Source organism: Bidens hawaiensis, unplaced genomic scaffold (genome assembly GCF_021521415.1).
Source record: "Bidens hawaiensis isolate Kalapana, Puna unplaced genomic scaffold, B.hawaiensis_p1.1 tig00011343_1, whole genome shotgun sequence".
In the NCBI taxonomy this organism is placed as follows: domain Eukaryota; kingdom Viridiplantae; phylum Streptophyta; class Magnoliopsida; order Asterales; family Asteraceae; genus Bidens; species Bidens hawaiensis.
In genome coordinates this window covers 737952-752008 of record NW_027491883.1, presented here as the reverse complement: position 1 = coordinate 752008, position 14057 = coordinate 737952, and the positions used below count along the sequence as shown (strand labels likewise).

The window sequence follows — 14057 nt, the reverse complement described above, 5'->3', positions numbered from 1 at the left end:
TAGCAAGTATGGGATTTGATATTAAGAATCTGTTCACAAATATTTTACCAAAACTTGCTATGAATCTTGATTTTTTGTTTTTTTTTCCTTTTTTCTCCTTTTGGTTACAAACTTTGTATAAACACCACCATAATGTCAGAAAATATTTCATCAGAAAGGATTGATTTAGCCAATAAATTTAGAAATTAAGCTTTGATTTAGCCATCTATCTCCTTTTACTTTACCAATATTTTTTGCTTATCTATGAGGAGCTCAAAAGAACAATTTGTTACCCATACCTAAGAGGTAATCCATCATAATGAGCTCAGCAAATTGTTTTTTTCACATTAGACAAGCCGTGGAAAAGAATTCTAATTCGATCACTGTTAGAATTCCTAAATTGACTAGGATTATATCTCATTAATTAATCAAAAACAAGTATATCATTATCGATTGACAGAATTACAGAAATTGTCCTTTATGTTTATCTCAAATTTCACTGGTGGTCCTTTATCTTTCAAATTGATGTTTATTGTCCTTTACGTTTAAAAATGTTACACCTTTTGTCCTTTAGGCCTAACCCCATTAAAAACCCTCGTTAAGTTGTGTCATGTGCTGCTCACGTGGGGGTATTACCGTAGTTTTAGATCCTGTTAATATGTCCCCTAATTATATTATATATTAAAAACAAATTAAATTAAAATATTATAAACATATTATATATTATATATTATAATAAAACAAAACAAATCCCACCCAAGACCATTTACACCCCTTCGTTGCCACTTCCACGCATCCAATAGCATCACCGCCGGCCACCATCATCACCGCCTGTCACCATCGCTGGCCACCATCATCACCGCCATCCACCCTCACACCAACACCAGCCACCATCGAACCTCCAACCGCCATCTCCCAAACACCACCATCTCTGCCTCCCTACCCGTTCTCTCTATAGTTTTCTTCATCCCTCTTGATATAAAGATGAAAGTCGCCGAAAGCTCCACCATAATACTATGAATGGGCTGTAATTCCAAAAGCTCCAGCATAACGACCGCCACCGTAGCCACCGGAAGCTCCCCAAGAACCAAGATTCACTCTCTTTCTTACTCGATTGCTCTTTATGTCTTCGATTTGATTCAAAGACTATGAGCGAGCTCCGATTGGGGTTCAAATTTGGCCGGAATAAGATGAACGGAGTCCGATTTGGGCGGAATAGGATGAATGGACTTCGATTATGGTCCCGATTTGGCCGAAAACGATGAACAGACTTTGATTATGGTTTTGATTTGGGCGGAAGACGATGAATGAGTTTCGATTAGGGTTTTGATTTGACCGGAAGACGATAAATGGCCTTCGATTTAACTATGGTTGCCTTCCTTTGTTCAAACTTAAGTGACTCGAGTTAAAAGGGTTGCGGCGGCACCGACGGTGGTGTAGGAGGTGGTGGCTGGGAGATAGAGGAAGGAGGAACAGTGGGTATGTTTAATGTTTTCAGAGAGAATCTCGGAGAGAGAAAATGGTGTTTGCCTTCTTCACCTGCCCAACGACACCGATAATATGATGGTTCTGTGAAGATGGTTGTGGTGGTGAGAGAGAGAGAGAATGGGTTGGTTGGTGGCTTGCCGGAGAAGATGGTGGTGGTGATGGGATGGTGGTGGTGTATGAACGGAAGAGAGAGATGTATTTTTTATTTTTTAAAATGTTTTTTTCTAATAAGTCGGTAAAATGACCAATTTACCCTCATGTGCAAGGCACATGACCAGACTTAACGATAAAAACTAACTGGGTTAGGCCTAAAGGACAAAAGGTGTAACATTTTTAAACGTAAAGGACAATAAACATCAATTTGAAAGATAAAGGACCACCAGTGAAATTTGAGGTAAACATAAAGGACAAATTCTATAATTCTGTCTTATCGATTTAACCATGCGCTATTGCGCTCGATTAAATTATTTAAACCTGAACAGCTAGAGGTGCACAAATCGGGTTTTTTCAAATACCCGGGTTCGGGTATGACCGGGTATTGGAAAAACAGGCATTGGTAATAACCGGGTCGGGTTCGGGTCCGGGTATTGTCTCTAAAAGCCATACCCTTTGCATCGGGTTCGAGTCGGGTATAGAACCGGGTATTTGTATACCCTGTTTTCGGGTATTGAAAAAACCCTATTTTCGGGTTTTTTTGGGTTTTTTTCCGGGTATCTTTCGGGTATAGATTGAATTTTTTAAAAGTTTGCACTTTTTAGGGGTATTTTTCGGGTATTTTTAAGGTATTTTTCGGGTATACATCGGGTATTTGAAATACCCGGTTTCGGGTATTGGAAAAACCCGGTTACGGGTATTGAACCGGTTCAAGTTTTCAGGTATTACCGGGTACAAATCGGGTCCGGTTCGGGTTCGGGTTTTAGTACCGAAATGCATACCCTATCCGTACCCTACAGGTAGGGTCGGGTACGAGTATAAAAAACCCGGGTATTAAAAAAACCGGTTCCGGGTTTATTTCGGGTCCGGTTCCGGGTTCGGGTTTTTGTGCACCTCTACTCACAGCCCACCTATGGGCTCAGATGGGTTGGCCCAAACCCAAACCCAAACGTGATTACGGGCTAACAAATTCATGCCACCACATATCATATTTGGATATTTTTGATCTATTTCATCATTGTAATCAAAAGCACACACTTTTACTCTTACCCGTGAAAGAATAATGCTGAGCAAGAACATAAAAGGGTCCAAATTAATATTATCCCAGTCTAGTATGGGCCGAAAAACGTTAATTTATATCACTAGTTTAGCTGTATACCTAAACAATTAGCCAAACACATTATGTATTTTGAGTTTTATCTTTCATTTGGTACTTGTTGCAATGGTGGTTTTGGTAGAGCGAGTTTAAACGTTACATTATACAGTAAATAACAATGAAATGGACACGTTTCGATACCCTTTTGGTTATATTACGACTATATTTTTGGATGATCGCTTTCGTTTGGTATAGCGAGCATATCAAAACAGAAAAAAAAATTACGCCCACTGCAAAGCCCGAGTTTAATCTAGCTAGTTTCACTCTATTTAAAAAATTAAAACAAACAAATGTTATATATAGAAAATACAATTAAATTATCTTGTCTAATGTGAAAAATACAGCTGCAATAAGCATTAACTAATAGGATAGTTTAGTCATTTAGTTTATTTATTTATGATTTCAATTTCGTTACTAAAGTTGCCACCCAAATTAACATCCCATAAATTTTCCATGGAAGTCAATTTCATTTCCATTTTGATTTCTTAAAAAATAGTCCGTGAACCAATCTTAGCGCTGACAAAGCAGGTAATTGACGACACGATAGGAACAAGTATCAAATATGAATACGACTAATTTAACTACTTTATATCTCATCTATAATACAATTATATGGAAAATCACCTAGTGTTCTTTTCCCTTAAACATGTTTAATTGTGTTTTAAAAAGGTTAGGAAAAGGCAACATTAATTTCCAATAGCCCCTTATTAATAGTCAAGTTATTTGATAATAATAATGATAGATTAAAAAGTTACAGCATAAACGTGAAAGAAATAGAAGGTTAAAAAAATATATAAATCAATATAATGTACCTGTCTGTCAACCTTGAGTCGTCCCTCTCTAGTGACCCCCCTTCAGATAGCGTATCTACAGTTGGATGCTATATTTAAAATCCCTTTTATATATTTCTACAATATTACTATAAAAAATATATGTATAGTCAATATTATAATGGAAAGGTTATGGATCAGATCAAACATTTTCACATGTATAGCATATTATTTCATTGCATTCATATTTCATCCATATTTGTATCCATTTGAAGAAATGTGAAAATGTATATAAGTTACTAGATATCAGAAAGTTATTGTTAAAGAGGATATCAACTAGAAAATGTTTATTTGAACGACTAACGAATAAAACCCGACTATTCGGGATAATCCTATGGTAAAAAAGGACGCCATACTTTTGCAATCACAGACAACGCTAGATAGCCCAGACCCACCATCTATTGTTCCAGAAAAAACCTGCCGCCCGAATGCCACTGCAATAAAGATGGTTAGAATCAAATTTTAACTTGAGGCCTTGTAATTAGCGATCCAATTCTTCACTTTTTGTTCGATGCAAGTTGAACAGAAGCTTAAATAAAATGCATAAATTAGTAATAATATCAATACAATTAAAAACCAAGTTACAATAAATAAACTGTATTTGTTGTGTGGTTGGGATTGTATGATTGTATCTCACCCACGATTAATGAACATATAAGAATTGTATGCTGCTCAATAAATGGTGTACGTTAATTAATGGTCATAATGAGCAGTCAGGCTATACGAATGATACTGCAGCCTTTTCCATCCTCTTCAATGTATGATACGAGACCACATGAAGTTTACTCCCTAACATATCTTTAAATAATAAGTTGAGATTGCGTAAAAACCCCCATTTATACATAATATATAATCAAAGAAGTAGGAGAGAGAAGGCAAGTCTGTTTTGTAACTATCTTATATAATAAAATCGATCAATATATCTATTAGATGCTGAGAGTTGAAAATATGTAGGAGATTTCATTTTTGTATTTCAATATAAGGCTGTGTTATGGAAGGTTGTAGGATAATATGAAGACAAAAGATTTATGATTGGTTAACATATTAATTAAAAATTTATATATTGAACAAAATGATCAATTACAATAGAGATGTGGGTAAGCGGACAAAAATTTGCATCGTCATCCTCTTTTGAATTTTAAATATAACAAAAGAAATCACATGCCTCTAACGCGCTCTTCGGCACCGCCCATGTCATGATATTTACTTATTTAGTGACCCATCCTACCAACATGACTTTTCTTGCCTCCCTTTAACACTCCATAGCACATCACATAAGGATCGGAGTACCAAATTTTGCATATATAATGAAATAAGTACAAGTGTTAAAACAAGTAGCCGGGAGTATTCGAGTCAAGTGAAGTATCATGTAAGGCCATGTGTAGTGGGGCTTGGGTTTGGGCGATTTTGGGTTACAAAGGGGCGAAATGTGGAGTGGCGATGTATAGTTGTCGCTGCTTCCTTGTTTCATTTATTATTATTATTATATTTTGTATGTGTGTGATAGATATATGTATATATATATTATTATATTACTATTGTAGCCCTACACCATTACACCCTAAAAACACCCCTTACTGACTAGGCGTCACACGACGCAAAACGCCCCAATTTATAGCCCTTCCACTACGCATAGCGTAAGAGAACTAAGAATCAAATATTAATCAAACAACCCGCTCCACTACCAATAAAGTATATTTTTTTAGTACACACTAAACAACAATAACTAAGCTTAAAAATAATAAAAATAAAATAAAAAATAATAGTAACGTATATTAAACATCACACTACATCCAAAACACACTCAAACACCTACCTGAAGAATCTGTTTATATATATATATATATATATATTGTCTTCACTCTTCACATATATGCTGCCTACTGTTTCACTTTCCTCCATTGTTTCTGCTGGCCCTGGCCATGACTTACCTTAGCTAACATACGCTCATCAACCAATGCCAACGGCTACTTCTACTCTCCTCTATCTTACACTCCTCACCACCCTGCTATCATACGCCACAACCACCCCAACAGAAACCCAAGCTCTATTATCCTTCAAACTAAATGTACGCGACCCACTCGGCGCGCTGGACACGTGGAACGCCTCATCTCCAGCCGCGCCGTGTGACTGGCGCGGCGTGTTATGCAGCGCCGGAAGAGTCCACGAACTCACCTTGCCTCGGCTCGCTCTATCCGGTCGGCTCACCAACCAAATATCCGAGCTAACCCGGTTACGTAAACTAAGCCTTCATAATAACAACCTCAACGGCTCGATTCCATCGGCTCTTACACAATGCACTTTATTACGAGTCGTTTATTTGCAAAATAATCACTTCACCGGCGTATTACCACCGGCCATCGGAAACCTAACTAACTTGTTAGTTTTCAACGTCGCTGATAACTTCCTCTCCGGCGAGATTTCCGGTAACTTAATTTCTAACGTCCGGTACGTCGACGTGTCGTCCAATTCATTAACCGGTAACATTCCGGCGAATGTAACAGCACCGTCGCGGATCCAGCTTCTTAACCTATCGTTCAATTCATTCTCCGGCGAGATTCCGGCGATCATCGGAAGCTTCCAGTGCCTTCAATACATATTCCTGGATTCGAATCAGCTGTACGGCACGTTACCGTCAGCGATCGCTAACTGTTCGTCGCTAATTCAGTTCACCGCCGATGATAACCTGCTTCAAGGACTGATTCCGGCGAGTATCGGTGAGTTGACGAAGCTTCAAGTGTTGTCACTCACCGGAAACTTGTTTTCAGGTTCAGTTCCGTTATCTCTGTTAACGAATTCGTTAAAAGTTGTGAAGCTAGGGTTTAATGCGTTCACGGGATTAATGAAACCGTCAAATGGTTCAAACTTATTAATATTCTCTAAGTCTATTGAAGAAATAGACGTTCAAGAGAATAATATTAATGATACGTTTCCTTTATGGTTAACTAATCTGCACACGCTTAGAATATTGGATCTATCTGGTAACTCATTTCACGGAGACTTACCGGCGGAAATCGGAAATTTGTTAAGTTTAACGGAGCTTAAACTAGCTAACAATTTAATAACCGGTGTATTACCAGTTGAAATTGTGAAATGCAGTTTGTTAAATGTGGTTGATCTTGAAGGAAACAGTTTTTCAGGTGTAATACCTGATGTTTTTGGGGGATTGTCGAATTTAAAGTTCGTATCACTCGGAGGAAATCGTTTCACAGGCGAAATACCTACGAGTGTTACGGGTTTATCCGAGCTGGAAGTGTTGGATATGAGTAATAATAAGTTAACCGGAGCTTTGCCGAGTGGATTGTCTCATCTTCGGAACTTAACTTCTTTGAATTTGAGTAATAATAAGTTTTCGGGCGATTTTTCGATCGTTATCTCGGGTTTAACCGAGTTAAACATGAGTGGCTGCGGGTTTTCGGGGGAGTTTCCGGCTTTTATAGTGAATTTGAGAAGTCTTAGTTTACTTGATTTAAGTAAGCAGAGGTTTTTCGGTGAATTGCCGGTTGAGTTATTCGGATTACCGAATTTGAAAGTTGTGGCTTTGGAAGAAAATGAGTTTTCTGGTGATGTTCCTGAAGGGTTTAGCAGTTTGTCAAGTTTACAGTATTTGAATCTGTCGTCCAATTCATTTTCTGGTGGTATTCCGGTTGAGTATGGTTTCCTTTCGACTCTAGTGGTTCTGTCTCTTTCGGATAATAATATTACCAATTCAATTCCGGTAGCATTGGGCAATCTTACGAGGCTTGAAGTTTTAGAACTTGGTGGGAATGTTTTAACCGGTTCAATTCCGGAGACTGTTTCACAGCTTTCGCATATGAAAAAGATATATTTGAATCATAACAGATTAACCGGTGAAATACCCGAATCGCTGTCGAGACTTTCGAACTTAACTGACTTGGATCTCTCTTCGAATAAGTTAACAGGTGGAATTCCGGTGAGTCTTTCCACTATTCCTAACTCGCAGCATTTAAACCTTTCAAGGAATGATCTTGAAGGTGAGATACCGAAGACGTTAGGTTCTCGGTTTCCGAACCGTTCGGTGTTTGAGATGAACGATCGGTTATGCGGGCAGCCGATAAAGAACTGCAAGAAAAAATGGTTGTCAGGTAAGAAGAAACTGATTTTACTGATTTGCTTGGCGGCTGGTGGCGGGTTGCTGTTGTTGATTTCGTGTTGCGGGTATGTTTTCTTGCTTTTACGGTGGCGGAGAAAGTTATCGAGCATGGGAAAGTCGGGTGAAGTGAAGAAACCGAGCCCGAACCGGGGAAGCTCGGGGAGGGACACGAGTAGTGGGGGCGAAAATGGACCTCCAAAACTCGTGTTTTTCAAGAATAAAATAACTTACGTAGACGCGCTCGAGGCGACGAGACAGTTCGATGAAGAAAATGTTTTGAGTCGCGGGACATTCGGGCTTCTTTTCAAAGCCTCGTTTGCTGACGGGACGGTTTTATCCATCCGTCGGCTTCCAGACACTTCCGTTCCGGAAGCCACGTTTCAAAGAGAAGCCGAGTCGCTCGGAAAAGTCAAGCACCGAAACTTGACCGTTCTTCGTGGGTACTTCGCAAGCCGGTCGGATAATGTGCGGTTACTTGTTTACGACTACATGCCAAACGGAAACCTAGCCACGTTACTTCAAGAAGCATCACATCAAGACGGGCATGTTTTGAACTGGCCAATGAGGCATTTGATCGCGTTAGGTATCGCGCGTGGGCTCGCTTTTGTACATTCGATCCCGATGGTTCACGGGGATATTAAACCGCAAAACATATTATTCGACGCCGACTTTGAAGCACACATATCGGATTTTGGTCTTAATAAGCTAACCGGGCCCACACAAGCCGAACCGTCAACATCCACAACCGCAAGCCCAATCGGGACACTCGGGTATGTAGCCCCCGAAGCCACATTAGCCGGTGAAATGACAAAAGAAGCTGACGTACATAGTTACGGTGTGGTTTTACTAGAGATCCTAACGGGTAAAAACCCGGTAATGTTTAACCATGATGAGGATATTGTAAAATGGGTAAAGAGACAGTTACAACGAGGTCAAATTTCGGAGCTTTTGGAACCGGGTTTGTTAGAGCTTGACCCGGAGTCATCCGAGTGGGAGGAGTTCTTGTTAGGGTTAAAGGTCGGGTTGTTATGCACCACATCCGACCCGACAGATAGACCTTCGATGTCGGATGTTGTGTTTATGCTTGAAGGATGTCGGGTCGGGCCGGACATACCGTCCTCGGCTGACCCGACATCACTTCCTTCACCTATTTAGGTGGTTTTATTTTGCGTGTAATTGAAATCAATTAAATTATTAATGTATTTTTGTTATTGGTGGAATCAAAACAATTAAATAAAAATATTAAAATGTGATGGGTTTGTAACGACTACCGAGGACTTTCTTCCTGGCTTTTGTGCTGATTTGGCGGAGTCAAAGAAAGTGGAAAGAAAAAGAAAGACTTCTTTTGGTGTGGAATTGGCGCCAAGTTAATGTGGAAATGATTATTTATTTATATAAAATAAGGTAAAAAAATGATGATAATATGATAATGAAAGTAGCCGTTAATGTGCATGAGGAAGAACAGGTTTTAATAATCTTGGGAAACGGCGAAAAAGGGCACTTGTTTTCGTGAATTTGTCGGGACTTCATTATCTTGTTTTGGTTCTTTGTGGTCCACGTGGCGGTCTTCCACGTCAGATATTGAAGAGGGAATCTAGTTGAGGCCGGGTGGATCCTAAGTAATTAATTATATGATGTATTAATGAATTAATGATTAATATCCTTTCTAATTGTAGCCCATCCACTTATCATTTTAGTTAACAAGAATTTATATAAGTTCTTTTCTTTGCCGATGGCCATTAGGATAAGTGATAGATCATTGACTTATTCGATAATTGATAGATCATTGACTTATTCGATCATCTTCTTACTATCAAATTAATATCACAATTTACAACCATTAGGGTTAGGATCATCAACAAGAATTAATATAATTTTTATTTCTAGAACGGGCATATTAACAAATAAGAAAAAACATTCAAACAAAAGTAATAATATTATAAATACTAGATTTAAGTTCGCCATACATGTTTTCACAATTTTGACCGGTTTAATATACAATTGTAACTTTCAACTATTTACATCAATGTAGTTTTAATTTTTGTTTACCGGCCTCTAAAGAGAGTGGGCTTTGTGCAGTTACACACCTTGTACATGGACTAGAACGGATATGTCGGCACCAGTGTCGGTTGTGGTTCGTCACAAAATTTATACGATAGCATGGACACGTGAAATATTTTTTAGTATAAAAAAATATAGTCAAGGAATGAATTATTTGTGTTAGACCAAGAAAGTGGCAAGTGTGTTTTAGTTTTATCTAATATTAAGTCTTTTTATTTTATATATCTAATTATTTATAACATAATGAAACAAACTATTAAAGTGAAGAGGGGATGATTGAAAGACTATGCCCGTGACCGTGAAGAGGGGATTCTGCCATCTCGTCAGTCCTTACTGAAGAAGGCTACCGTAGCAGCCAGAATATCATCTCATCGTGACGGGAATCTTTTTTTTTTACCATACATCCAAACACATGTTAAAATAATGCAATGTAAAAGTTTTATTTTTATACTTCATTTTTAATATATTAAGAGAAAATCTATAAGAAACTTGTGTCATAAAATAATAAAATGTAAGAAATTTACTGTTGTTTTTTCTTAAAAAGATATAAACATGTGTCAACAGTGTTTGACTACATGTTTATATTTATTTCTTACGTGAAACCTGTAAACTCTTAAAAGAGTCGCAAAATTCAATTGAGCTGGAATTTGTATTCAAATTCTGTTTCTTAACATGTTCGATACGCATAATTGGCTATGAGTTTAGAATTTAAGTTTTATTGTGAATATATTTGGTTGGCGAATGAATTAGAATTTGTATCAAGTCTTCAAATAGCTTCAGTAAAAACAAATGAAATCTCCAACCGCTTGCAATTTGTAAGTCGTCACATCTGCCATCCCCCCCCCCCCCTCACACTTACCAACGTTACAGTTATAATCATATACATTATCACAATATATATGATTTCATAGTTTATATTATATATTATAGTTATCTAAAAATAGGCTTGCAAGCTTTAATGAAGCTCACATGATGTTCGAACTTGAGCTCGCACAAGTCGAATATCCAATTGAGCAAGGCTAAGATTTTAGCAAGCCAATATCGAATAGTTCACGAGTGGTAGAAATCATTTCACCTCTCCTAATTTTATATACTAAAACGAGTAAATTTATTTATCTATAGCCATCTTGAGTGTTTTGCTTTAGGATATTTATGGAACTAACATAGTATGCCAATTGCATTTATCATTCATCTACAAACTGTCCCACCTCTGCAACACACCTGTGGTGCTTGTGGGCCTGTTCAAACAGCTTATTTTCATATGTATACTTGAAATCTATTCAATACGGGTATATGATATCACTTGTAAAAACTTAAATAAAGAAATAAAAAAACACAAGTAAAGACGTATTATGCATCATAGGTTCATAAAGTACATGTGTGGTTGGTAAAGAATAAATGTTATTCAAAAGTTCATACAGTAGTATAACAAATATTATTATCTATATAGTTAAAGATTGTGATCCACTTAACTGAGAAACAACTTAGAAACCAAACCGTGACGACTTTTAACTAATTTTACTCGATCCAATAAAAGGACTTCTGTACATAATCTAAACAAGCGATATTAAATGGAAATGACACCTTCCGATAAAGGATAACTATTAGGATCTGACGAGAGAAACCTGCGACAAGCGTGTAATACAGCTGAGTGAAATCCGTTTGCATTGTCTAGAAACACAAAATGACCAGCCTGCAATTACATTAGTCAAACCCAAGTTAATACGGTCAGACTCAAATAGTCAAACCATCCATGAAAAATGAGAAATACCTTTGGGACTCTTATGATTTCACAAGGAACAGGCATGTTTTTCCGTGCATCAACCGCCCCCTGATAATTCATCCAATCTTGAAAGCCGTAAATGAAAGTTGTCGGCACTTTCCATTCTGAAGCTCTGAAAATATTTTATTTATTAATTTATATAAATATATGAAGCAGACCCTTCTCTTAACTAAACATTTGATGATAAAAGAAAGTTAAACCTTTGTAATAGAGGGCTTTTGGCAAAGGCACCAAATGAAAAGATGTATTTCAAGCACAGCTCTCCACTTGCCTTGGCAGCCAAAGTGTGGTATATGTAATCTTCACAAAAAACATTAATAATTAGAAGAAACTAATAAACTGAATTCAAGGCTCCATATTTTGACTTTAAGTACCAGTAAGTAACTTTGCCTCTTCCTCATTCAACATGTCACCTTCACCAAATCTTGCACTTGTATACTTGCGTACCAAATTCGGACCCCAAGGGCCTAAACCTCTACATCATATAATTCATGTCACATAATTAACTATTAGTGAGTAATAAGCTAATAATAAGTGATTAATAAAGATCATAGTACCTAAGAACTTTCATAGGAGTAAAATTAGACTCCCATAAATGGTTCGCAAGGGCTCCTTTCCATGTTGCTCTGAATTTGGTAAGCCATTCTGGTTTATGATCAGTTTCTGATGTAAATCCAGCAGATCCCACCAAAATTAGATGTTGCACACGCTCAGGATGCTTCATAAGTTAACAATAGTGGGTAATCATTAGAGGACTTGAAAGTCATTTACACTGTACACTGAAAAACATGGTCAAAAACTTACTTTCAATGCGTATTTAGCTGCAATATATCCTCCAAAAGAATGCCCAAGCAGAACAAAGTTATCAAGGTTTTTGGCTTTGCGCCATTCCTCAAGGGAATCAATAAACCAAGCCTCGGTTTCTGTATTATCAAATAATATTATACAATATTGAAAACACATAATGGTAATCAATCATCGACACAATATACTTGATAGACAACTAACCTTCAGTACTTTTGCAAGTGAAGTCGGGTCTGCTTGATCCACCCCAACTGTCAGCATAAAGAAGAACATCATATGAAATAAGAAACATATGATAATGATATAATATAATTATAGAAAATAATGAAATAACGGACTCACCCAAGTTGATCGATTGCAATGACCCTGAAATGTTTTGTGAGAGCATCAAAATTTCTAAAGAAGAAGCCCTGAGCAGCTGCATATCCATGTACCATTACAAGAGTGGGTGATTCCTTGTTGCTTTCAAATGTAACAGTGTTGATATATCTCGGTTCATTGCTGGCAGAACGAAACCACCTGACTTTAGACCCTGGTGGTCCAGTGCCAATATTAACATGTTCTTGTGTATATGGAGTCCTGTATTTGATTCAAAGAATTGCAATTAACAAGCTGAATTATCAAATTAGTTAAAATACTATTCAAATTCTTTAGATCAAACCACCATGATCTAGGCCTGTCATATTTAACCACAGTCCGAAACCCGCCCAAGAAAAGCTATACCCAAACCAAAAAATCCGAATCCGAACCGTAGTGCATAATTTGGTTTAATTATTGGGTCTGATTTCTGGGTTTCGGGCCAACCCGAATAAAATTTTCGTATTAAAAACCTGTTATCAGATATAGCAATTGAGTTCACATAATTACATTGCAGCTGAAAAACACTAGGCGCTCTTCTTACCCAACTTGAAAATTTGGTTTTGCTCGTGTTCTATCTATTGTTTAATGACATATATCTATTCCATTTACGTCTGATCTGATCGGCTATGTTTGTATTCTAATCCCCAAAGTAATTCATCTCTCCAATTGTAGTTTTCTTAATGTTATTTTATTTTATTTTTTTCTTAAATGCTCGAAACCTGATTAACCCACCCCAAAAGAAACAGAACCTGAATAAGAATAACCCACCCGTGGGAGATATGGGTCGAGTTTCGGTTCTGGATTAAAAACTATGAAACCCGAAGAACATCATCTACCTATTCAAACCAGTTTTTAACTTAAACTAGAAGTTTCTGTTCAAACACTAACCCTAACATGTGATATACAGAAAATTATACATTTTGAAACAGCAATTACAATTACGAATTGAAGTAAGTAATTAAATTGGAGACATAAAAATATACAAATGAAGAAAGAAAGGCGGTTACTTGACAATAGAAAGAAGGCGTTTTTCGGCGTCGATGATATGATCAGTGGAGCTGGGAATCCACCGAAGAGCAGACGGCCATAACGAAGACGACTTCTTAGTCCTCAACGGTGCCGTGGCGGTGGCAGATGAGTTGAATTCCTCAGCCATAATAGTATTTGAAGTAAAACTCGAAATAGAGCGATTAAAGCAACGTCTATAATAACGCATACACCGAATTATTGTTTGTTTGTATGTATGATGTTGATTGATTGATTGATGATGTTCAGGTTAGAGAGAGAGAATTGGAGAACAAGCAAGCAAAGAAGCAGTTGAAATGAAGG

At 37.4% G+C, this 14057-nt stretch overlaps 2 protein-coding genes across 2 annotated transcripts; one reads left to right on the top strand and one right to left on the bottom strand.

Moving 5' to 3' along the window:
• Positions 1-5563: 5563 nt before the first annotated feature.
• LOC143537784 (uncharacterized) lies at positions 5564-9084 on the top strand. The gene has a single exon (XM_077031476.1). The coding sequence runs from the start codon at positions 5564-5566 to the stop codon at positions 8873-8875; it is 3312 nt and encodes a 1103-aa protein (XP_076887591.1). The 3' UTR covers positions 8876-9084.
• Positions 9085-11160: 2076 nt separating this feature from the next.
• Positions 11161-14057, bottom strand: LOC143537783 (1-acylglycerol-3-phosphate O-acyltransferase-like). The gene is made up of 9 exons (XM_077031475.1): positions 13736-14057; positions 12711-12947; positions 12573-12619; positions 12369-12487; positions 12122-12282; positions 11939-12039; positions 11765-11864; positions 11553-11676; positions 11161-11474 (listed from the first exon to the last, which is right to left on the bottom strand). The coding sequence occupies exons 1-9, from the start codon at positions 13942-13944 to the stop codon at positions 11349-11351; spliced, it is 1224 nt and encodes a 407-aa protein (XP_076887590.1). The 5' UTR covers positions 13945-14057; the 3' UTR covers positions 11161-11348.